This window comes from Equus przewalskii, chromosome 17 (assembly GCF_037783145.1).
Source record: "Equus przewalskii isolate Varuska chromosome 17, EquPr2, whole genome shotgun sequence".
Classification (NCBI taxonomy): domain Eukaryota; kingdom Metazoa; phylum Chordata; class Mammalia; order Perissodactyla; family Equidae; genus Equus; species Equus przewalskii.
Window position 1 is genome coordinate 9,327,787 of NC_091847.1, and position 26,388 is coordinate 9,354,174.

General features: G+C 36.9%; 1 protein-coding gene across 50 annotated transcripts in view; it reads left to right on the top strand.

Moving 5' to 3' along the window:
* The window catches only part of CLASP1 (cytoplasmic linker associated protein 1), a 258,954-nt gene that overhangs the window by 164,188 nt on the left and 68,378 nt on the right, over positions 1-26,388 (top strand). For 15 of the 50 annotated variants that reach the window (XM_070581036.1, XM_070581055.1, XM_070581049.1 and 12 more), the window contains 5 exons: positions 9,945-10,052; positions 12,355-12,381; positions 14,154-14,300; positions 20,494-20,601; positions 25,283-25,345. In XM_070581036.1, coding sequence (XP_070437137.1) covers positions 9,945-10,052; positions 12,355-12,381; positions 14,154-14,300; positions 20,494-20,601; positions 25,283-25,345 — 453 coding nt within the window. The remainder of the gene's footprint in view (positions 1-9,944; positions 10,053-12,354; positions 12,382-14,153; positions 14,301-20,493; positions 20,602-25,282; positions 25,346-26,388) is intronic. The other 35 variants (XM_070581077.1, XM_070581060.1, XM_070581070.1 and 32 more) reach the window with 5 other exon arrangements.

Sequence of the window (26,388 nt, forward strand, 5' to 3'; positions counted from 1 at the left end):
TTTTTTGTGCAAGAGACTAAGAATAAGAAGTCTCTTTCTGACTCTCCTTCTGGTAGGAGAAGTGGGCCCTTAATTGTATAGAGTTCAGAATCAGACAGAAGAGAACCTTATCAAGAGACTCGCAGTGAACCTTGGTCTCTGTCCCTGGATGTGCGACTGTTGCAGGACTCGGCAGTCGGAGCTTCAAGTCTCGCGTGGTGATAGGAGGGAAAGGAGAGGTGGCCCTGGTAGACCTGTGAACTCAAGCACTCCTAGGCTGTCATTTCTGTTTCTGCAGTGAAACTTAGCAACGATGCTTAGAACAGCTGCAGATGATTATCAGAAAAAGGCAGCAGCAAATATCACTCGGCATCTTGTCCTGCATTTCCAATCTGAACTTTCAGATCATTATGGGCCTTTAAGAAATTTTTTAATAAATCTGTTAAATATTTTACTCTCTAGCTCCGGAGACAAGAAGAGATAGGTACTTTCATTATTAGGAGGCAAAGCTAGAAGTTTGAATCAGTAGTTGGATGCTCTAAATTTAAAATTCAGACAGCTCATTTGAATTCTGGTAACTTCATTATTATAGTAATTGAGAAAAATATGTATTCTTTTGGAGTTATTTATCATACACGTCAAGTTGCCCTTCTAACGTTTATGACTAATCAGAAAAATATTTTTTTATGAAGAACTGAAAGCTCAAGTTTTGGACAAAAGTTTATTTCCAGGTTATCTTTCAGTGTGTTATGTTCGGTAATTTTTGGAATTTGGAAGAAGGAAGCATATATGACTTAGGCTACTCATGAGAAAGTTTATGATCACATCTTGAAGTTGTATGGCAAATGAATACACTCTCATCTAATACATTTTTTTAGCTACTGTACTATGGTTAGGAAATGCATTATTTATATTTCTTCCTGAAATAAAACTTTTTTTCGTTTTTTTGTGCTGAGGAAGATTTGCCCTGAGCTCACATCCATGCCAGTCTTCCTCTATTTTTTAGTATTTGGGCTGCCAGCACAGCCTGGCTGCTAACAGAGTAGTGTAGGTCCGTACCCAGGAACTGAACCTGGACTGCTGAAGCAGAGTGCACTGAACTTAACCAGTAGGCCACTAGGGCTGGACCCTGAAATAAATAATTTTAAATGATGTGTTACGATGCTTGAATGACCTGTGGGTACTGATGACTTATTTTCAGAGAAAAGATAATCATATGTTATTAAAAGCCATGTTTAGCTATTGGTGATTTTAAGATTACAAAATAAAAACTATGTACCCTTGTCTGCTCTTCAGGAAAAAGAACTTAGATTTTTAATTCAGTTTTACTGGAAATAAAACATTTAGTATTGCTGTATATTTATCCACAAACTCCAAATTTTAAGTAATTAACTTTTTTACACATTGAAAAAATACACATGTAGAAGTAAAAGAATGTGAAACTTCTTTTAATATTATCTTTAAAAAATAAGAGGAAGGTTATTTTTTGGAGGAGGAATGCTTGTAGGTAGCAAGATTTATAAGTAATCAACTTCCCAAATTTTGATTCTATCAAAAATGCCATAGAGGCCAGCCCGGTGGCACAGTGGTTTATTTTGCACGTTCCACTTCAGTGGCCCAGGGTTCACCAGTTTGGATCCCAGGTGCGGACCTACACACTGCTTGTCAAGCCATGCTGTGGCAGGCATCCCACGTATAAAGTAGAGGAAGATGGGCACGATGTTAGCTCAAGGCCAGTCTTCCTCAGCAAAAAGAGGAGGATTGGCAGCAGATGTTAGCTCAGGGCTAACCTTCCTCAAAAAAAATTAAAATAAAAAAATAAATAAAAAGAAAATGCCACGTATGAGTAGAGGTTGGTTTAAGTGTGCCCCTTAGCAGTAAATTGTAAAACAGATACAGTATGCCAAAGTATCCCAATGTGATGAGAGTTGAGATTTACGTAGGACACATTTTAATTCCTGTAACCTCTAGATTGAGAATTGGCTCAAATTTTGAAACATACGGGGGATAAAAAACTAATGATATGAGGCTGTTTAATGATTTTTCAGTTGTAATAGGAGAACTGAATATAGGAAAAACCGTGCCTGCAGGTTAAACTGGGTGTACAGGTTTACTTTCCCATTTTTAAGGCTTTGCTAGAAGAATGGCAATGTGATTGAAAAAAATTAGTTAGCAGCACCATTAAAAAGCCGTGAGATGTGAATAGTCTTTCTTTATTCCATGGAAGGCAAGGGCACACTCCTACTACAATTCTTTGTTTTCCTCTGGGTCTGATTTTCCTCAGATAGACTTGTCTGTTTGTTTCTGCCACTCCCTCCCCGAACTTTTTTTTTCTGTTGTGTCGTTCTCTCGTATCTCCTATTTCTCTTACTTATGCTATTTTCTTCTTCTTTCACATCTGTCTTCTTACTTTCTGTCTCTGTCACAACGCAATATGAGTGAAGTTGAATATGTCACTAATAGGTCATAATATAGAACTGAAGTATGTTTTTACTATTTTTTGCACTTATCACATTGACTTTGTTTTTCCTAAAGACCATAGGGTATTTTATATCATCTCTTTAAAACGTATACAGCACTTAGAGTAATATTACCAAATTAATAGAATGAAAAAAAACCGAACAATATCTATGTCTGTAAAAGAAATATATATCTGAGTGTGGCGCAACAGAGGCCCTTTAAGCTCCCCAAAACTGATTTTAAGGGGCCTGCAAGGGCTTAGTTACTAATGTGAGTCTTTAGGGCGGACAGGAAAGAAGTCCTTGAGCTCATCCCAGGTGAGAGGTAAGAGCTGCATTAAGCCAGCGTTGTCAAGGTGCTACACATCCATGAAAAGGTAGACTAGGAAAAAAACTCTCTGTCTTCAAATTAGTATGGTATCTCTCTTGACTTTGTCCTGGATAGATGAAAAAGCCAATCGTCCCTAATTTGTAACTAAGCTCTCTTCTCACACAAGTTGTGATTTCAATTTTTGTTATGTGGGAAACCCCAAGTTGATGAATTAAAGTGGTCCCTGTTTGTAGCCCCTGAGGATGCCTGACAGGAACAAACATTGAACCTGTACAGAGGAAGCCATTCTCAAATCTGGTTCCTGACTTCCCACAGGTTAAAATATGCTTAATGTGAGCTCATAGTCCCAAGTTACATCTATAGTGAGTGAGAAGCAGCAGAGAAAAAAATAGAAAATCATAGTTGATCCTTCCAGACTTAAGGATCTTTCGTATAATATAAAATAACTATATTTAAATGTTTAAAAGAAATAAGAAACTTGGACTTTTAGCAATATGTCAAATTTAGTAGCCTGAATGATCCTCAGTTGAGAACACATCACTGATGCAAGGAAAAGCAGTGAACCTATACGTCTCCAAACCTAAGCCAAAGTAGGAGCTCTAGTAAGTGAGGGCCAAAGTGGGCTGCATCCTGAGGTTTTTGACTGAATCCTGGAGACCTTGGGTATTTGTTGTGATGAGTATGTAGGATATAGAGGACAGGAAGTAAGTGGACCCCACCTAAGACCTACATCATTGCTGGTGGACAAGAAGTTAACTCTGCTAAACGGAAGAGGACAGGAGGGAATTTCCCCCATCTTAACCTTGATACTAGGTGGAGGTGGGAAGTAATCTCTCTTGAGAATTTGCAACCATAAGTTGGACCTTCATGCAGGATTTTGGGTCGGAATTTACACTGCCTTTGTGGTCTGAAAAACCTAAACAGATAAATCATTTTGAAGTGGCTGCAGATTGCTTGTGTGCACAGGACACTAGCAGAAGCAAACATAGATCCTCATTGGAAAAAGTTCCACTTCAATCTAGATCTTAAAGAATTCTCATAAAATTCCAAGAAAAGTTATCATTTCATTGTCTTAATATTTAAACAAAGAAAAAGAAATTCTGAAAAGACAAGCAAGGGAGTAAGAGACTATATATCAAGAATGACCAAGCACGTTTTGAAAAAGAACAAATGGATCTTCTGGAAATGGAAATATAATAAATTATTAAGATTAAAAACTCAGTGGGTAATTTGAACAGCAGAATCAGTGTAGCTGAATAGAGAACTCATGAATTTAAGATAGGAAAAATTGTCCAGAGTGTAATGCAGAAGGATAGAGCTGGAAAATATGATAGAGATGTTAAATTATGGAAGATAGTGAAGAAATTAAGTGAAAATAAAGATGCAGAATACTGTGTGTAAGTATGCTACCTTTTATGTTTAAAAAACATAACGTTTCTAATTGTATTTTAAGAAGACAAGAGAATGGGATAGAGACAAAATTTGAAGAGGTAATGGTTGGGAATCCTCCAGAACTGATGAAAGACACTAAACCACAGATTCAAAAAACCCACTAAGTCCCAAGCAATATAAAAAGAAACCCATAGTTAAACACATCATAGTGAAATTGCAGAACACCAAAGATTAAATAAGAAGATGTTAGAAGCAGCGAGAGGGAAAAAGAGACTGCCCACAAAGGAAAGCCAGAATTTAAATGCAGATGAAACTGGGGAAATCTAAATAAGATCGATGGAGCATATTAGCATCCATGTCCTGTTTGTGATTTTGTGGGTCTTGCTATTGAGAGAAACTGGGTAAAGAGCACGTGGTATCTCTCTGTGTTATATCTTACAGTTGCATCTGAGTCTATTATTATCTCAAAATAAGTTAATTTTAGGAAAGGAGGGCCTTAAAACTACTCTATCTCCCCAAAAGTATGATTTAATAGAAGTGTGTTTAATAATATTATTTTAATCACTAAGACTCTTACCTTAAAGATAGTAAGGCATATCTCTAAAAAATTAGGACAAAAGAAGGAAACAAAGGGGGAGTAACAGGAAAATGAAAAATCAAGACAAAGAGAAGGCATGCATATAACATGGTAAAAATAAGTTCAAATGAGCTAAACTTTCCAGTTAAAATAGATCATTAGACTTGATTGTTTTTAAAGGTCTAGCTATGTGACATTTAAAGGGACAAATCTAAAATATAAGGTTACAGATAGAATAAAAGACAAAGGGTGAGAAATATTTAGTAAAAGAAAGCTGTTGAAGATCTTTTAGTAACGGACAAAAAAATAAGGCAAAAAGCTTTACTAAAGAAGATTGCTAGATGATAAAAAATTTGATAAATCACAAAGATGTAATAGTCCTAAATTTTTATGAGCCTAACAAAAATAGCCTCAAAATATACTAAAAAGCATTTGCAAATTCACCTTTACAGTGGGTGATATATAAAAATATAAATTTCTCAATAGGTGATACATTCATATAGTTCAGAACTCAGAAAATACAAAGAGGTGTATGCAGTTAAGTTTCCCTCCCAGCCTTGTCTTTCATTTGCCTAGTTAGCACCTCTTTCCCCTCAAGCCCAGTATGTCACCGCTTGTTTCATTTTTATCCAGTTTCTTTGCATATAGAAGCAATATAAAAATCGTGTTCTCTCTCTTTTTTAAACATAAAAAGTAGCATACTTACACACAGTATTCTGCATCTTTATTTTCACTTAATACATCTTAAGATCCTTCCATATTAGATTAAAGAGAACCTCTTCATTCTTTATTGCTGCTGTACTACTTTCAACTATATGAATTAACCTTAACCAACCAGTCCCATATTGATACTTGGATTGTTTCCAGAGTTTTGCTCTTCCAAACAATGCTGCCATGAATAACCTTTTATATACGTCATTTTGCATGGGTACAAGTATACTGGCAGGATAAATTACCCAAAGTGGAATTGTTGGATTAAAAAGTACATGCATTTGTAATTGTGATAGGTATCGCCAAATAGCCTTCTGTAGGGGCTGTAGTGATTTCTACTCCCAGCAGCAATGAATGAGAGTGCCTTTTTTCCTACACACCAGAATGTTAGCAAATTCTTAGATTTTTTGCCAGTCTGATAGGTAATACATGGCATTCTTAATGTCATTTAAAATTTTTTTCTTATTATGAGTGTGGCTGAGCACTATTTCATACATTTAAGAGCCATTTCTGTTTCCTGTTAACTATCTGTTCTTAGCCTTTTTCTTTATTGGGTTGTGGCAGTAGTGCGCTGGAGCTGGCTTGAACTAGTTCATGAGAGCCAATTGTTAATAAGTTTCCAGGAATTTTGTAAGCTGGTTTAACATCACATCAGTAGCCTAAATTGGCTTTGTGGGAATGTTTACCCCATGGAAATTGGAAAACACCACAAATCAGCACAACCACCACAGCTGCTGCCTACCCACCCAGCCACTTGTTAAACATTTACCAGCATACCACTGGTTGTTGGACTTCTTGATTCCTAGGAACCTTTGATATGTTAAGGAAATTAGCCCTTGTGATAGGAAGTGCAAATAATTTTTTCCAGTTTGTCGTTTTCTATAATTTGCTCATAGTTTTCTTTTTGCCATGCTAAAATTTTTAAAAAATTTTGTAGTCAGATTTATCAATTTTCTTCTGATGGCTTTTAATTTTAAGTCATAGTTAGAGTGAACTTTTCCACTAGAAGTTACAAAGGAATTCTCCCATGTTTTCTTTTAGAACTTTTATGGTTTCATATTTCACATTTTAATCTTAGATCCCATTTGCTGTTTTTATTGGTTAAAGTGTAAAGTATGGATCCAACTTATTTTTCCAAAGCAAAACATAAGCTAATGAGATCTAGTAATGTATTTTTAAAAAAGCAACACGTTATGTTGAACTACATATTAATCCTTGTGGAATGAGGCAAGAGCAGTGCTTAGAGGTAAATTCATAGCTTTAAGTTTATATTAGAAGAGAGATTGAATTAGGAGTTTGTTTCTAATTTGTTAAGAACAGAATAAACCCACAGAAGAGTAGGAATGAAATAATAAAGATGAGAGTAAAAGTTAATGAAATAGCAATTAAACATTCATTGAGAGGATTAAGAAACACAAGTTCTGTGAAGCATTGGGTAATTCCAGTCTTACATAAGCTCAGAGAATAGAAAGAAGGAATACTTCCCTCACTGGTTTATGCAGCTTGTGTAACCTTAGTACTAGCATCAGACAAGGTACAGTACAAACATTGTGTATGTGAGTGGTACCTCATGATCATAAGGATTAGCCCAGGTTTAAGCACATTTAGGCAAAAAATTCTTTTATCTCAGAAGATGCAGATGAAGAGTTAAAAAATTCAACAAAAATTTTTGATGGAAATTCTGAGCAATTAGGAATAGAAGTGAGTTTTCTTAACCTGTTGAAATATCATACTTCTATGAAATTTCAGAATTAGTTTTTCAAATTGTGGCTCACAGCAACAAAGCCTACGCTCATGCTTCTCTTTAGTATTGTGCTACATTTCTAAGACAGCAGGATAAAGGCAGAGAAGTGAGAGGGCAGAGTTTGAAGGGAAAAACTGAAGACTCATTTATAGATAATGTTCTATTTAGATAACTCCAAATAATCTATGTACAAATTAATAGAATTAATAAAAATTTAGCAAGGTTCCTAGAGTTAAGATCAAAATAGATTAATTACATTCTTATTTGTCAATAAGTTAGAAAATATAATTTAGTAAGATACGTTGTGTATAATAAAAATAAGGCACCTTTGAATAAGTCTATAAAAATTGAGCAAGACTTTTGGAAACAATTATAAAGCTTTATTGAAAGACATTGAAGAAAGTGAAATAAATAAAATATTAATCAATGGAAAGATCAATATCATAAAGGTGTCTTTTTTTCTCCAAAATTCCACAAAATGCCAGTCAAGATTTCAACAGGTCTTTTTATTGTATCTTGACATCCATATGGAAGAGAGTAACGGGGAGCTGGCCCCGTGGCTGAGTGGTTAAGTTCGCGTGCTCCGCTGCAAGCGGCCCAGTGTTTCATTGGTTCGAATCCTGGGTGCGGACATGGCACTGCTCATCAAACCATGCTGAGGCAGCGTCCCACATGTCACAACTAGAAGGACTCACAACGAAGAATATACAACTATATACCGGGGGACTTTGGGGAGAAAAAGGAAAAAAATAAAATCTTTTTTAAAAAAAAAAAAAGAGAGAGAGTAACGGGTCTTGGGAAAAAGTGGATTGATGTGCCTTACCAGTTAGCAAGATTCTTTTCAAAAGCTAGTCACAACATTGTGATGTTGTACAGGTGTGGACACATGGATTAATGGGACAGATAGCTGAGAAACAGACCCCTGCATATATGTTAGTACTTAATAAAATGAAGAAGATGGGTTTGTAGATCAAGAAGAAAAGAGTTAAATAAATTTATTCGGACATTGGTTAGTCATATGGAAAAAATAAAATGGATCTCTCCTTTACCTCCTGCAGAGAAAGTCAGTTCCCTAAGTGACCTCACAAATAAAATGTTGAGCAACACAGTAAGTTTTGGAAGAATATATAATTTAAAAACATTTAAAATATATAAAATAATGCCGTCTATTTCTTATGCAACTATATGTATTAGAAATTATGAAGAAATGCAAGGGAATGATGAACACTGGGTTTCAGACCATGTTAAATGTTGGGGGAATATAGAGCAAAGAAGATTTTTATTTTTTAAGCTGCATAGTTATGAATTTTCATTTAAAAAATCTTTTTGTGACCTAAATATTTTATGATGAATTTGAAGTAAGAACTTCAGTTGCTTTTTCACGTTCCCTTTGCTTTGGTGACTGCCTTGATTTAGCTCAGTGACTTCCTTAGGAAAGTGAAGTGCCCTCACTCATAGGCTAGCCAGCCAGTCGAGCGGGCACAGGTGTCTAAACCAGTAGTGTGACCTTGGGCAAATTAACTAATCCTCTTGTTGCTCTGTTTGCTCCTCTGTAAAATGGGAATAATTGCTTTCTATGTTGTGAGAATTCTGAGTTTAACGTACATAGCTCTTAGTATAATATATGGTATAGCTCTTAATTTTAGTATAGTTTCTAGAATTTGTGCATGTCTTTCCTTAAACTGCTATTAAAAGTTATTAATTCTTTCTAGTTTTAATTTTTTGTTGTAACACAGTGGTTTCTTTTATTGCTCCTTGCCTCCCTTTCTTCAACCTTTTTTAAGCCTTAGATTTGCTTTTCTCTGTTACTTTTCTGCAAGCTTTCTCAGAGGATGAAGTAGAAATGATTTTGAACTATGTAAGAAGCCAGTAGGAGTTCAAATTGGTTTGTGTTTTCCCTATTAGGTTGCTATTCTGATTGAATTATGGCAGGAGAAGCATTTTGTGTTCCTTTGAAACCAAAGAAGCCCTGAATTTAAAAAAAGGTTAATCCCTAATCATACTAGTCTGATCATCAATGATTTTGCATTTATGAACTCATTTTAATTTTTATGGTTTCATGGTTTAATAATTGAAGTTAATATATTGCTTTACTTACAATGGCAAATTCTTTTCATAAATGCCTACAACATTGCATTATTTTTAGGTGATTGTTTCCCTAGGAACTCCTAATATTTATTCTTTTTATCTTCATCTTTTGCAGCCTAGAAACTTATTGGCAGACAGGCTTTAAAATAGAATTTTAATGCTGTGTATCAAAACATTTATTCTGCAGAGCGCTGTAGCTTTTGTTGAGTGCTGAGCGAAGAAGGTTTTTTCTGTATTGACTGTTTTTTCTGTAGTATTTTTCTTAAGATGACAGCTAATGTGTTCTTTTCTGTTTTTAGAAATTTGACAGATGTTTAGACCAAAAAAAAAAAGAATTAAACCTTAAAAAATTGTGGAAAAAAATCCTCAAATGGATATCACCTCCTCATCTGAAAACATAATATGGTAAAATAATTGAAACATAAGCAGCTGATAGGTTCATGACTCACTCTCAGGTTCCTGACCTCTCTGTAGAATTTGTGTGTACAGACTTCATGCACGTGTGTGTCCACAGGAGCACGTGTCAGGACCACACATGGAGAAGAGCTGCTCTCCCTGTAGGAGGCCCAGGCCTTGTCCCTTGCTCACGTGTGGGTTGTTTTCTTGAGTAGGTCACACTTATTGAGAACATTATGGAAACACTGTTTTTGCTGTGTCCTCCAGGTCGGATCCGCACTAGACGACAAAGCTCTGGGAGTGCCACCAACGTCGCGTCTACGCCTGCCGACAGTCGAGGCCGCAGTCGTGCTAAAGTGGTTTCACAGTCCCAGCGTAAGAAGCATATTTATGCCGTTATCTTAGTTTTATTCAATAGCCCATTCTGCAGTTGAAAATTTACAGTATTTTCATTGACTTTAGGGGAAAAACACATTTCTTTGGTTCTAAGGAACTGTGAGTAGTCTTGATTCTTGTGGGGTAAGCTTAGAAAATGGACGTATTCAAGTGTACTTTTGTCTCCTGTCCAGGTGATTTAAATTTTCTATCATTAAGCATTAAACATTAAAATATAATTTCTCTCCCTCAAGCCTCTCAATATGAAACGTACCTGAACTGTGGCCCATTTTTCTATTGATAAGAAATCCCTCTGATGTCATGTCAGAGCAGGACTTGGGGAGGTTACTGCCGAGTTCTCTTTCCTGCGGTCCTGAGTAAATCCATCAAAACCTCTCCCCTCTAACCCTCTGTTCTAACATTTGCAGCCTGCTCCTCTCTTCTTGCCGGTGTCAGTTCTTGCTTTGCCCAGCTGCCCTCGCTTCCATTATTGCTTCTTTGTATATGTTGAGTCACTTGGTTTGTTAGCCACAGCCATGGAAGCAGTCATAGATGGAATGAATGTGTTCCGATCATTCTTAGGATCCAGCCCTGGTGTCTCACTTCCCAGCTACCTGTGACTTTGAGTCCCCTGCTCCCTCTCTGTGCATGTAGAGTGGAGCTGGGTATCAGAGTTCTCCTGGGCAAGGTGAGCACGGTGGAGGAAGACTCCCTTCCCCAGCAGCTGCACGTGTGCCATCAGCACGGCACTCCTCAGCTGACACACCCTTGGCTGCCTCCTTTGCAGCCCTGGGAGCTGTCTGGCTTTGTAAAGAGCAGTTAGTCTGCGGCCAAACCTTAGGTTCTCTCTTAGTATTTAGAATGCCTTTCTCGGCTCTATCTGAAGGTAGATGCTTTTCTATGTCCCTTATGATAAGTATAGTCCTTATGTTAGACAAGCTTATATCATTTCTGAAAAGAAAGTGCAAGGTCAGTCATAATGCTGCCTTTAGTGAGGCTACAGAACCCAGGTTTCTCTGACAAAGAAGTGTATTTAAACACCAAACAACACAACATAGGTTGTGCTGGTGTAGCCCAGAAGCTTCTAGAACCTTGGGAACAGTATCCTGGCTCTGGTTATTCTCTTGAACTCTAGTGATGCCTGGAGTCGCAAATGGATATAATACTCTGCTCATGACTTCATAAATGTGATTCAGATCTTACTGCAAAGAAATTTTTCCTGACAAAAAATGTTCGACTCAGAATATAGGTCAGTATGTTGAAATTGAGTTGAATAAAAAATGTCCAACCCTATAGCTGTGCAGTGTTATTTCCTTTCTTGGAGAGTGAGGGTTAAACAGTATTTTACATTTCTTTATGTCTGCTCTTTATTGGCACTGGCCTCTGCAGGGGTCCCTGCCCCTCGCCGGGTCCTCTGCTTAAGAGGTGGTAAAGATGAAAGTTTCTTCTGTAGTGGGGATGAGGGTGATGACAGAGCTTTAATTCTTCAGTCATATAAAAATACTGCACCCCGCCTCAGGGCTCCACTTTAAAAACCCTTGGGTTTTACTTTACTCACCAAATTCCACTCACAGAAAGGGAGACAATACCAGCAAATGATCAACCCTGAATCTTAAACTTATGCATATAAATTAAATGTTTTTTTTGTTATTTTAATAGGAGGTAAATCTGAGCATATTTATATATTTTACAAATGTAGTATACTAGTATTTGTAGTCATGGTTTAGTAGTAAGTAGATTTCATTAATGTTAGATTTACAGCCCTTAACAGTTGGCATATTTTAAAATATTTGAGGATTAAATATTTGAAGATTAATATTTAAATATTTGAGGATTTGGCATAGGACATTCAGGTGAAGCTAGCTAATAGCAGTTTTTTTCAGTTCACTGATGTTTATTGAGCACTTCCTATGTGGTGAGCACTGTTTAAAGTGGTGGTGATAATACAAATGAGTAAGGTACAATCACTTCTCAGGTTGCCCAGAGCTTAGAGAGTAGATGTGCTCATGGAGGGCAAGGCACTTGTCTCACTCTTCTCTGCATCTCCTATGCCTAGCACTGTGCCTGGCACATTGTAGGTTTCTAAGTCTTGCAGGAACAGATCCGATGTAGTGTAATTTGTATAAAATAAACATAAGTAGAAAAGTAGACTAGGAGGAACAAGATCTAGAAAAAATAGCTTTTTTACTAATGTGTTTGTGAACAAAGACATTTGTGGTGTGTTGCATGCTGACCTTCTGTATTGTGTTATTGTCTTTTAATCCACTTTTTGCCTGTCCTTTGGTCTGCTCTCATAATCAAGGATCCAGATCTGCTAATCCTGCTGGTGGTAAGCCATTTCTCTTCTTGCTTTTTTTTTTTTTTTGCATTCTCCCTTACCCTATGTTCCTTGTACAATAATAATTTCTCTCTTTATAATGAGCTTAGTTAATCTTTCTGCATTTTTTCTGTATGTTCAAATTCTAGAGTTTGAAGTGGATTTCTTTTCTTCTTTTACACAGCTGAATAGTTTTTTGTGTGCTCACATTTTATGGGCAAAATTAATAGATCCTGAGACAGGTTCTTCATAGTAATGTGTACTGGTGATTTTTACAATGAATTTCACTTTAAGTTGTAGTTAAATCATTATAAAGTACTAATTGGTGTGAGTAGTCACCTTAGTGATTCATTTGAATGCTGGGAGAGTGTGTGTGTGTGTGTGTTTAATTTCTAGGTTAAATGTTATTTCAAAGGTTTTTACCTTTGGGTCATTCTATTCTGGTACATGATAATGTGCACTTTTATGTTTTAGAATTTTATTGACTCTCTACTTAAGGAGATGATCTATCTAAATAAATGACTGCCATTCTTGTCTGTTGGTATGATCCTTAAAATTTTGCTGTTTTCTCTAAGAGAGAATTTTGTCCCACAAGAAATGGTTGTATAGCTATCAAGCTACTTACCCATTAACAAAAGTTACTAACCATATTATTTGTTTTTAATTTCTAATTTTATTGGATACATCTCAGGGAATGTGGTCTATATGATTTCAACTTTTGTACATTTTTCAGATTTCTTTTGCGGCTTACTACGTAGTTGGTTTTTTATATTCATGTGTGGAAAGCTGAAAAGAATGTGTATTCTATTGGTTGAGATATACATGTGTGTATGTGGGAATATGTTTATATGTATCTATAGAATTTTGACTGCTTACTCTGTCAGTTTCTGATTGGTGTCTTAGCCTTTCATTAGTTTCTAGTCCTTCTGAGAGGTTGTTAATAATTATGACCTCTTCACTTTCTTCCTATATTTTTATCATCTTTTTCAAAGCTATGTTATTTGAAGCATAAAGATTCATTAATTCTTTTATCAGTATGAAATATCTTTTGTCCTTTTCTTATGCTGTTATATTCTGTTATTTTGTTTTAGGTATGTTGTTTGTCTCTTGTAAGCAATATACAGTTGAATTTCATTTCATTTGTTTTAAACCCAAGCCAAGAATCTCTGTAATCTTTTAATAGGTGAATTTAATCTAGCCATGTTTATTATGGTTACTGATATGTTTGAGCTTATTCCTATCACATTTTGTGATTATTTTATTTACTGTGTTTCTAGTTATTTCATCTCCCTGCCCCCATTTCTTCCATTTATTAGATTAGTGGAGTTTTCTTGGATCCATTGTCTTCCACTAATGTTTAAGAAATTTCTTTTGTATTTATATTTCTACTCTTCCAGCAGTTATACTTAAAATTGTTTAACATATCAACTCTTAATAGAATAAAAAAACAAAAGTGAATAAACACCTTTGTGGTTATTTGTAGAAATTTGCTGTGGAACAGGGAAGTTGTTTGTGCTTAGCCTGCTCTTTTGAATCAGAAATTTTGCAGTCATTTTAGTAGAAGTCCACCAGGAATTCTATGTATAAATATTCTTTTATGATAATTTGATGTTCTTGTTTGCTCCTACATTTTTAAAAAATTAGTACTACCAGTAACTAAGAAGCTATTTTTATATAAAATTCTCTTAGTACTTGATCCAAATTAATGTGTAAACTGGCTTTTGAAATTCCTGTAATTTACCCCCTGGTTTATCCGTTATTCCGTTCTGTTTTGCCCCCTTTAGCTGGCAGCCGGTCGAGCTCCCCAGGGAGGCTGTTGGGCAGTGGCGGCTCCTCCAGAGGGCCCCCTGTGACACCTTCAGAAAAACGAAGCAGGATTCCCAGGAGCCAGGGGTGCAGCCGAGAAACAAGTCCAAACCGAATAGGGTTAGGTAAGGCTTCTCAGAGACCTGGGGACACCACTCTGTACTTGGTCGTAATTTTGATTATAAATCTAATGACTTTGTCTAATGTAGGAAATAGAGGTCTATTTTTGAACCAAGGATGTCATTTTGTGTGTGTTAAAAAGACATTTCACTTTGCACTTTTTACAGATTATGGCATGTTCGGGTTTCACTTATAACTGAAAACTGTGGGTCTTAATATTTACATTGATGGGAATGAATTGCATCATTGTGGGCTAAACACAGAAGTGTTTTAGAGTCATTGCAAGATAGTAGAATTGGGGGAATAGCAGGATTTTTTACTTCACAATTAGAAACAATATTGCTTTTCATTTTTCCTTCACTGATCAGCCATTAACCATATAAATGCAAAAGTAATTTCTGGGTCCACATTTATTTTGATTTTGATCTTCTGTGACCTAATTGTTGAAACTTGTGGTCAAAGAATGTGTATAGTTACTTTTGACATAATATTGTTTAAGTGTGAAGCCTAGGAATAGATGAAAACCAAATAGATAATATTTATTTTTGTGTTGTAGTATTTAGTTTCTTTGTAATAAGATGTAGAATTATATGCATTACTCTCAGCAGCTCAAAGACCTCTTTTACTCTATTAAAATCTAATTTGTATGCTACCTTTTTAATGTAAAAGTTTAGAAGTCTTTTGTAATATATTATGAAAAATCTATGTTCACACTCTTATATCTTTACCTGCTTTCTAAGGGTAAAAATCTATCAATGTGAAATCAGAGTACTGTATTCTTTAGTCCTGTTGGCTTATCTTTCTTATTTATTCATTTATCTCAACACTTTTACTTGAATGTTTACTATGATGTCCTAAGCACTTTGTTAGACCTTTGGATTAGTAGATAAGTGAAATAGATTTAGCTTCTGACTTTAAAGAGCTTGTGGTCTTAGAGATGAAAATGTATACATTGTGACGGATTCTATGACAGGGAGCTCTGGGACCATAGAAAAGGAGTGTCTTAGGGTCCTTGTCTGCCCCAGTTCTCCCAGATTTCCTGCTAGGAGAGGCTTTCCAGAATAGGTCCTACTTTGATAAAGTATAAGTTGGGATTAGGCAGGGTGGGGAGATGAGGAGAAAGGGTTCTGGGGCAGAGAGAAGCATGAGCAGAAGCAGTCAGACAAGAGGGAGAGTAATGTGTTCTGGGAACTACAAGTAATTCATTTGGCTATTAGCAAAGGAAGTTTGTCAGGGTAGGGTGAGACGTGAGGACAGAGGGACTGGTTGAGTCCAGCTCATCAAAGTCCTTGAAGGCTGCCTGAACTAGGGGAAGGCCGGGACAGACATCTGAGAAACAGAACAGACGTTATTTGGTTTGACTAACATTTCCGAAGCAAGTGAGAAATGTAGCCACGCAGTGGTTTTGTTAATTCCATGTGATGCCAAGCCTCTGTTGGCATTACTTAGCGTGGTCCCTGAGAGGACCACTTATTTGGATCCAAAAACAAGTAATGGGGCTATAACCAGAGAAAAACATCATGACTGAAGTATGCAAATTTCAGATTTGATGCTGTAACATTTCTGTGTTTGGATCTGGTTTTGTTTGGAGTATGCATTTGATTTCAGATCTAGATGTGAGCTTTCAGCTGTCCTTTTTCCAGAGTTGATTAGGTTTTTAGGCTGTCTCTTGGCAATCCAGATTAGTTTCATGCTTTTACAAATTCTTTTCTTTTTCTGGATTTTACTTTTTATGTTTATTAAAGATACCCTTTTTACCTTTTCTTAGAATTGGGAAACAAACCAACCTTGGTTATCAAACATAACTCTAAGACCCAGTATTCCATGGGCTTGACTGTGAAGTTTGTGTTGCATATAGTTGAAAAGACAGCATTTAAGAAGTTTTCAAAAGAGGTGCTATGAAACATCCGTCAGTAAGAACTAAATAGGAGCCTGTTCCCCTCCAAAGAGTTCTTGTTTGAAACATTATTTTGAAGAAAGTAGTTCCCTTGAGATGCTCATTACGGGGATTAGTTATGTCTAAAGCTTTGAGATCATACATACAAATCTGATTAAGGAAGATATTTAAATTTGTGTACATTGTGAGAATACACACAGATACGAAGATAGATATATGAATTCATCTATATTCATATATCTATATGAACAAAATCTCTTGCGATGTCTTCCTATAGTATTACTTAGAAATGCTATTTTATAGGGTGTCAGATATATTAGTGAGTTTTTTCCTTTGTTTTTTTTTGATGAGGAAGATTTGCCTGAGCTACATCTGTTGCCAGTCTTCCTCTTTTTTTTTTTTTTCCTCGAGGAAGATTAGCCCCGAGCTAACATCTGTGCCATTCTTCCTTTATTTTGTATGTGAGTTGCAACTACAGCATGGCTGACAAGTGGCGTAGGTCCACGCCCAGGAACTGAACCTGTGAACCTGGGCTGCTGAAGCAGAGCACACTGAACTTAACCACTATGCCCCGGGGCTGGCCCCTATATTAATATGCATTTTTCATTAATAGATTGTATATTACTGTGATCATTTAGTATGTACTGGGTATATGGCTATGTGTCTAAACATTTGGTTCATTATATAACAACTTGAAATATAAATATCCAGAAAAGGAGGGAGAATCTTTTCAGAATATTTACTATAATCCTCAACCAACTAATAGTTTTAGTCATCACTACACTGGGCTTGGAATTTGCACTGAGAATTAATTCTACTTATCTACAAATTATGCTTAGTCCAACTATGCCTTTTCTGTTTAAAGTAATATTTCTTAACTAAATTTTTCTTTCTCACCTATGATAAAAATGATACCAAAGCTCTTCTTTTTTAGCTGTTAAGGTTTCTTAAGCAAAACAGAATGTGATTTCTGTTGGATAACCAAAAAAACAAAATAAAACCCTGCTACTCTTCTTTTTTCTTGGCAGTTTATTCCTTCATAAACTGTTCAACTAAATGGATATATTTATAAATTGTTTCATTTTTGTGTTTTATTCTATTTTTGACAAATAATAAAGTCGCGTAAATAGCTAACATCTATAGCAGTTGTATTTCGGAAGTTTGCCTTTGGTTCCCTTCTTCTCTCACTTATCTATTGAAAAGGCTATAAAAAATTTTGACTTTTTGAAACTTACATTTTGTGGATATGTGTTTAAAATGTTTTCAGATTATATGGTTAAAAATAACTTGAAAAAATTAAAAATTAATAGTAATCAATTTCCGCTATTAAATTAGACTACTGTCTGCAGACCAAAACATGAAAATATCTAGACTAGGAGATATTTCATGTCTTTAACTTCTGGCAGTTTTCATTATTCTTCTTGTACTTCTGCTTTTAATATGAATTCTGGTAGGATCTTTCCTTAAAAGGCAAAAGTCAGGATTGTTTTTGAAATGCTATTAAGGTAGAGAAGAGCGTCTCACAAGAAATGAAAACCGATTAAATGGTTTTTCATGGCTTCCTGGCATTTAATCTAAGCGCAAGACTCCAGAGCTAACTAAGAATACTGCTTTTAGAAAGTTCAAATGGCAAGTGTGTTTGTACTGTCTCTTCCTTCTCTGTTATACCTTCTCCTCCGTAACATATTCTCACATAGAATGTTCAATTTTGGCGTCAATAAAGAGACAAGTTGGTTTGGTATATTGTTTTTTAAATTTGACTACCTAATTATTTAGTCTTTGTAAAAATTAGTTATTTATATACTTATTTTAAATCCTCCTTATAAATTGGTCTTTGGAAGTGTTGTTATAACTTAAGTGGGTGTTTTACCTCTTGTGTTTTAAATTACCCAACATTTGAACTGTTGATATCACCACTAGATGTACTTTAATGAGGTTTGGGGCAACTATGGGCAGATTTTGAAAAAGCTGTGAACAGAATTCTTTTTCTGTATTCTACTACTAACCGTATGTTAAAGGAACTAGCTAGTGTGAATGGGTGAATGAACTTTCTCTTGGTGAAATACCGCGAGGGTAAACCTTGTTAAGAATTATGCATATTGTTATTTCAGAACATATTTACTTATGCTTTTTCATGCTTTTAATTGTCTTCACAAAGCAGGCTCAGCCTGGAGAGAGAGCCGAGATTTCCCATTGCTGTAGCATGTATATTAATTTAAGGAAGGGAGTGGGAGCTGGGTAAAAATTCAGAACTAATTAGGCAGAAACTATAAGAAAATGCTCAACTAAGCATGCACATATGTGAAAAACTATCAGGACTGTTTTTATTACCTTCTGATTGTTTGTTTTAGAGTGGGCATTGAAATAGACAAGATTTTCATGTATGCCTTTCAGCAAGGAACTCGGAAGTGCTTACATGTGTACATTTTCTCACAGTACCCTTCTCCTTTAAATGATGGCACTCCTTCTTCCTGACCTTCCTAAGGGGAGGCTGAGACCCAGAGAAGCTAAGTGTCTGGACCAGTGAGTTAGCATGGAATTGGAGAGGTCATTTCATAAGTTAGTTGTTGAGTGATGCTCTAAGGATAAGCAGTGTTGCTTTGTTGGTTCTAGGTAGCTTCTCGTTTATCAGTGGGATCAGTAGATACTCACTAGTTTTTTAAGGGTTTAATTTAGCACCTGCTGCTTTTGCCCTGATTGTACGAGCTGTTTAGAATGTTGTATAGAATTGCTGACTAGGCCCTGCTCCTTTGAGTGGAAACTCAGTCCTTTCGTGTCACTATGGGAAATGGAAGGAGAATTTAGGAATTACTAGAGAATTCCAAATGCAGGCATGTTTTGACTGATTGCTCAGATTGCACTCCTGTGCTTGACCCTTCCTTGTTTGTCGGGGCAGACCTAAGCATTTGAACATCACTTATGTACCTTTGGGGTCTAGTCAACTCTAGCACCGAGAGAGAAGGCAATAGGAAGTTGGTTTGGTTTTTCACATCCGTGTTCTTATTTTGTCAGAGAGTTTCATAATTCACTTTTGTAAGACATTCTTGTTGGAGTTTGGCCATACAATAAATCTACCTTTGCTCTGAAATAGTAGTCTATGCTCATTGCAATATAGTAAACATGGCTGTTTTTACATTAGTGAATCAAGTTTATTTTTTCCAAAATTTCTGAGAAAGACATTTTTATCCTGTCTAGAATTGGTAGATCCTTTCAAGATGGAAATATTTATTGTCTCCAGGAGCTATTATGCAGGTGGCTACACATAGTCAGTATGCAGAGTTCTTTCTGAGTATTTTGCCAGTACTGTATTTCTGTTTTCTCAAATTAAATTGAAAAACAAGGGCATCACAGTCTTCTTTTGAGCTTTACAGCCAAGTTATATCAGACCGTAGATTATTCATGTGACTCTGTCTTCTCAGTGTTTTGTAATGTGAGAACAGTAAAATCCATAGATAATCTTAAAGTCATTGGTGGTTGTCAGGGCGGTGGAGGGATCTTTGAACATGAATGTTGGGACTGTCAGTCCACATACCATAGAGTCATGTGTTAGGCTGGGGAAGTGAAAGCGCTTGAGTAGGAACCACAGGCAAACCTTTTTGGATTCCCACCAGAAAAGCAGAAATTAAATGGTGGGACCAATAAATAAAGGAATAGCACTCCCAACTCTTTATATCTGTTGGTTTAGATAATTAAATATATTTGAAGCATCTACGCACTTATTCAAAGTGGGTAGGTTCTCCAGCTGTGTCAGTCCTTACAAATTCTCTTTGTAAAAAAGGCCATACTGGGAGAAGTTGAACCCTCTTGCTTTTAATTATGCAAGTTCATGGATTTCAGTGACGAAAGGCTTTATTCTGTTTTTTAATCCAAATTAACTTATATTTCTAAAAAGCCTGGGCATATGAAAATGGCTTTGGTCTTGCATCATCTTGTTTGAGAAGTTTGTTAAAGCCATAAGAACTGATCATTTCTAGAAGGCTTTTTGATCTTATGTTTTCTGATGCCAGTTTGCTTTTTGGAAAGCTTTCTTTCATTTCTTACATTTAGGCATTTTTTCACCTTCATTCTAAAGCCCACAGCTTTCTGAGGCATTGAGCAGAATCGAGTTTTAATCCAAACCCTCTCCTGTTGTTGGCACGTCAGTCAGTGAGACCTCCACATGGATAGGTGCTCAGTCATCAGAACTGCCAGCGCAGACAATGTCGTGATTACATTAACAGAATGTGACTGACGTTTTGTGAGTTTTTCTGTCTTCATTAAACTTGTTCACCTTCTCTGAAACCCCTCATGCTGCACACTAGCACGGAGCAGCCGTATCCCTCGACCCAGCATGAGTCAGGGGTGCAGCCGCGATACCAGCCGTGAGAGCAGCCGAGATACAAGCCCTGCTCGGGGCTTTCCTCCACTTGGTGAGTACATGTAGGCGCTGACTCTCGGAGCAGAGCTCCTTCCCCTGCTCCAGATGCTTGTCGGAGACACTGCTGGGTGGAATGACCTGCTTTCCCTCCTCTGCTGTCCTTGTGGTCCTTTCTTCTTTCTTTCCTCTTCCTTAGTCACCCTTTGTTGTCCCCCTCTGCATGCTTGAATTTTGGCAATTTTCAATTTTTATATATCAGAGGAAAAAAGCACCACTTCAGTCTGTACTGTTGGCATTTATGACTGCTTGCTACCAGGCAAGCCCATCTGTGTGGGAATTTCTAACACAAGCTCAGCTCAAGTTCACTGCTGCTTAAAAGTAGCGTTAATCCAAAGTTTATTCTTAGTCATTGAATTTCTACTATTTGTTTTTAATTTTACCAGAGATCAGACCATACAGGATTCAATTCAAAGAAGGAAAAAAGATAAAATCATTATAATGTTTAGGAAACTAAATGTGCTCAGTTTAGGGGTGATAACGTTAATCTAAAAAGCAGCATGAGTGAAGATGTTAGCCGTGCTTTTGTGAAATAGTCATTTCAAAGCTTTCTTTAAAGCAATCTAAAAACAGCTTTTTGATAAACTGCTTAGCTGTACAGCCCAATGCAAAACTTTAGTGACATGTTAATTATGCAGATATTTTCATTCTTCCTGGGCTCAATAGACTACTTAATGTCTGTGACCTGACGCCATCCCAGGACAAAAGTTACAATATTCGGTCACCATGAGGTGGTATAAGTACTGTGTCTCGGATCACTAGCCAGGTGCCAGAATTGGGCTGCTCATCCGCCCCACCCCCTGCCCTCAGTCTTTTCATAGCCAGAATTTGTGTTTTGACAGATTCTAGGATTCAAGAAAAACAAGAAAAAAAAAGAAACATATATCCTTTATAGAATATTGTATTTACCTATTCTTCTTAGTTTTAATAGTCCTGCTTTTCTCTAAAATGGACATATAATATACCTTTTTGTCTAGTGCAAATTATTAATCCCCCAGGACATCTGTTAACACATTCTTTCACAAAAAAAGAAATATTTTGTATTCTTCAGTAATTGTGTTTTAGTTCTGACATATTAAGTGCTGTACAGCTGTACGTTTTCCTCTGGATAAGCTTAGCAGGTAGACAGCATGTCGTGGCAGTGAGGCCAGGCCTGGAGTTGCTATACGGAACGACAGCCAGCAGCAGTCTGTTGTCCGACTCTGTGTAACAGGTCTTTCACACATAAAAATGTCATTACAGAAGACGGCTGTTAGATCAAAGGCATAAAGTCTTAATATTTGCCCATGTCTCCTTCTCATGTCATACACTTCTTCTCAATATCTTTTTTTCCAAATCAATATCAATAATCCAAATCTAGATACAGTTCTTTCTGACTCCTTGTCCTCTATAAAGGTGAGAGAAAGAGCAGGTAAAAAGATGCAGAAGCTCTGCCAGATGGTCCTCTTGACTTAGTGAGAAAATACCGTTGTGAGACGTTCTTCCTGATCAGCCTGAGACCCTCAGTGGGGCAGCTTCTCTGGTACACGGCAGCTGTTCCACAGCAACCCGGAAGCATTAGGTCAGCATTCTCAACAAACCGGGGGCGGCAATGCTGTTTTTTTCTGAATGAACTGGTGATTTTTCCTTTTAGGTTAAGGCTGTGTATTTATGCCTCCTTGCTCACTATTTGACCTTCCAAACAACCTATTAAATAAGTGAATAATTCAATCTGTTTATTGCTTATTTTGTCTCTTAGAGGCAATTCAGTGTTTTTATTTCATACATGTACTAGTATTTTTGTTACTGTCCAGGGAAGCAACATTTGTAATCCAGCATGTGGTCTCTGGACCAGGCAAGGTATGCTGAATTCTTGAGGTCCTAATTGAAGCCTGAGTGGTTGAGTGATCTAGTCTGTTTGTCACTCTCTTTGGTGAAATGGATCTGCTTAAGTGTCTTGGTAACAGCCCAGAATGTTGAAATGTGTAATTGCTACTACCAAGGCAGAAGATGTGGGTGCAGGTATTTCCCTTTCTTAACGAACTCCACCATCAGCTCATGTCTTCTGTTGCGGTCAAGGCAATAATTAACATCCTTTCAGCTGAATTTTTATATCATGCCTTTTTTTTCCTCCTTGGGTTAAATCTGATCATAAAACTTCTGTTCAGCGAGAACAACAGCAGTGCTCGTGTGTACCTGGCACCATTCTGAGCAGTCAGTAAGCACACTGTGGTCCCTGTTCACCCTCTGGGACAGGTATTATCATCCATCTTTTACAGATGACAAAACAGAGACTTAGGGAGAGTAGCTCACTCTCTCAAGGTCACACAGCTAAGTGGTGGAGCCAGGTTTTGCATCCAGGTCTTAACGTCAAAGGTTGGCTCATTGTCTGCCTCATTTGAAAGCAGTCCTGATAATTTGGCATCTTTCATTTGTTCCTCCGAAGTGTATTAAATACTTTCTGTGAGGCCTTTCCAGGCTTAGGCACAGAGAAAGTGCTCAGTGATGTTTCAGAATCATAATTTCCAGGCTTGGGGTTTGGACCTGGGAATTCATAGATAAGTCCCAGAGGTTATTGTCCCCAGGGGAACTTACTGTGCCCTTCAGCAAATGTCAAGTTTGCTCCTTTTCTCGTTCACTTTAGTAATCATTTCCCACCCCCTTATAAATTAATGAGGTTTTGTTTTAGTGCTCCTTTGAATCAACTTAGATAGCCAACCTCCACTTAAAAAACAAAAGGAAATGAAAGTAATTATGTTTCAGTGATATATATTGGTTTTAAGTTTGCATTTATTACAGGGTTGTTTTGGACCATTTTAATGATATGAATATACATTTTATATATATATGGTTACAGTGCCAACTTTTAAGTGAAACTTAGGGCTGTAGGACTCTGCTGTAAATCAAGCTGTGATGAAAGTGGGTCCACCTGGGATTCCATTGTTGGGTCTTCAGTTGAGAACATGACAAAGGACAGGTTTACTGTAGAATATTCTGTTGAAACAGAACCCCAAAGGACAACTTTATAAGGAACTTTAAGATGAGGCATTGCTTAAAAGCTGTTCTCAGTTGAAACTGTCAGGTACAATACTGATATGGTTGTACAGTATATGAATAGTTTGCTTCAGTCTTACAGAATATTTTGCCAACTTCCTTATTTAAGGAAAGTGATTATTTTATAATAGCTGTTTTAGAGACTGCTGATTTATTTTTATGCGTCTTGAGTAATTAGGAATTTTCTTTTCCTTTTGCAAACTGGTAAAAATCTGTCCTCATTAACTAGGCAACCTTTGCTATTTAATACCACTTATACTACAATATGCACATTTCATAAAGTGACATGAGCTTAAATAAATAAAATTATATTGAAGAGTTTGAGGTTTTCATATTTTTGTGACTAAGTGTGTAAGCATGAACGTGTACAGGATACCATACTCTAGCAGCGTGGGGGAAGTAGCACTGCTTAGTGTAACTTTGTTAAATCTCTGAGTTTTCTGTGGCACAATCACCATGTTCTTTTCAGAACAATGAATAGAAGTACATTATCTTTTGGGTTTTTTCTGAGGTAAAGAAAAGCCATATATTGCAAGGCACTTCGGTTAATAAATTCATGTTTTGAACCAAGTCTATATTTCGTAATTATTTTTAAAAGTTATTCTCTCCACATGAGAATGAATTTTAGCATATATTTTTTCCTATAGGTGAATTAATATGCTTATTATGAATATTTGCTAATAAAATATTTAATGTCTAAGTGTTAATTGGAGCTTACTCTTAACCATTACTGCCACCACCACCCCACCAGCACTACTTCTGTTACTGCTATCATTTATTCTGTGCCTGACACTGTTTTAAGTGCTTTATAGATGATCTCTTTTCATCTCTTAACTCCCAAGAGGTAGGTACCATTACTGGCACCATTGTACAGATGAGGGAACTGAGACAGAGAGGGTTAGTACTTGTCAAGGTCCTATAGCGAGTTGTGGTCAAATGAGGATTGACCCCCCCATTGTGTTACAGAGCCAGTGCTCATAACCAGAAGACTGCAAATGCTTCTCCAAGGAAGGTCATTAAACTTAGTACAACTAACTTTCCAACAATTAAACAATAAGTCAGTTAATAATTAGGATATTCGTGAAACACAATAATACAAATTTTGACTGAGGAAAATGGCATTCCAGTTGTTGAGTCCCCTTCTTGTGATTCATTCTATTTCTGTTCAAATAACATTATAAACTTCTCTGCTTTTGTTTTTGGTGCATGGTCGCGTGTGCATCACATACTTATGAGACATCTCGTGAGCTGAGTTGGTAATCCATCCTCTGCTGTTCCACCGTGGGGTTTAGATGGTGCTCGGTGGCTCCTGATGTTCTTCGTGTTGCATATTTCCATAATGGCTGCTAGAGGCTTCATGGCGTGAATATAAACCTGGAGTCTGAGCTAGTTGATGCATAAGGAGCACCTTAAAGAGTGCCTTTGTTGTGCCTGTATGTTTACCAGCTGTGTGAGAGCCAGCAGGCTGCCATGGACTTTGGGAATCGGCACTTGCTATCCATTCATATCTAGCGCCATTTCTTTTCATGAGAAGACATGGTCTTCTGGGGAGCAGTCCCTGCACTTCCCTTGGACTGTGGCATATTCTGTCTCGGGTACTTCTCTGTTAATCCTGTGGGTGTTGCCGTTCCTTTTACCTGCAGCCTCTCGACGTCATTCCAGGTCCACTAGTGCTCTCTCCACTGCTGAATCTGTTGGGCAGTCAGGTGAACAAGTGCTAACTGCATGACTTGGCTTCTTCATATGTTCTAGTTTCACACTCATTTTAACATTTGTTTTCATCAGTGTTGGCTAGCACTTGGCATGTATGCACCTCATTTTTTTTTCTCCATTGTGCTTTTATTTTTTTAAGTTGTTGAATGTTTATGGTTCTGTTAATAGGCCATAGATGCTCTATAGCCTGTTGTACATCATTTCTCCAGTGTTCATATTTATGTTAAAACAAAACAAAAAAAGAGGGAAGTGCTTCTTCCCTCTTCCACTCCCTCTCCCAGGCAAACAACAACCCAAAATAGGTATTGTGAAGGGTCCCTGTGGGGAGATGGGGTATAGATGTCGTCAACAGAGTCTTTCATCTCCAAAGTCTTTGCTCCCGATAAAGTGTTGATTACCGATGTTAGTTATTAGCGTCAGGTTCTAGGTATTTGGAGGTCCTTTCAGTTACCACGTTTCAAATTATAGCATATGTAATTTCATATGTATGAAAATAAATGGATGGTCCTAAAACTTTTATGAAAAAGCAAGATCTCAATTCAGATAATTGAATCAGGCCAAAGGTAGCCTTTGCAGCCTGTGGACCCCAAATGTTCCATCTCAGCCCTGTTTGAACAACACCAAAAATCCCCTGGTTAGCTATTGGGGCAAAAAGAAAGCATACTGTAATGTATTGATTTGCCCGATTTAACTGGCATCATTTTGATATGCTAACAGCCCCTAATGACTACAGTTTTCTCAACTGACTAAGGCACAGTCTATTCAGTCGCAGACTGTTGATGGTGACAACTGTGACCAATTTACTCAGAGAGTTTCTCTGTTCCTCTAAATGAAGCCAGCTATTCATTTTATTATGTATACTCTGATCAGTACATTCCCCTGAAGTATGGGCCAGACTGAGGGCACAGTCATATGTATCCATCTCTTGGAAAATGGAGCTTCATAATAGTATCAGAGCAGTGAAAATGGAGAACACATTTTGGTCTGGTGAAACAGAAGGCTTATAGTTTTGCTTAGATCCAGACAAGCATTTCCC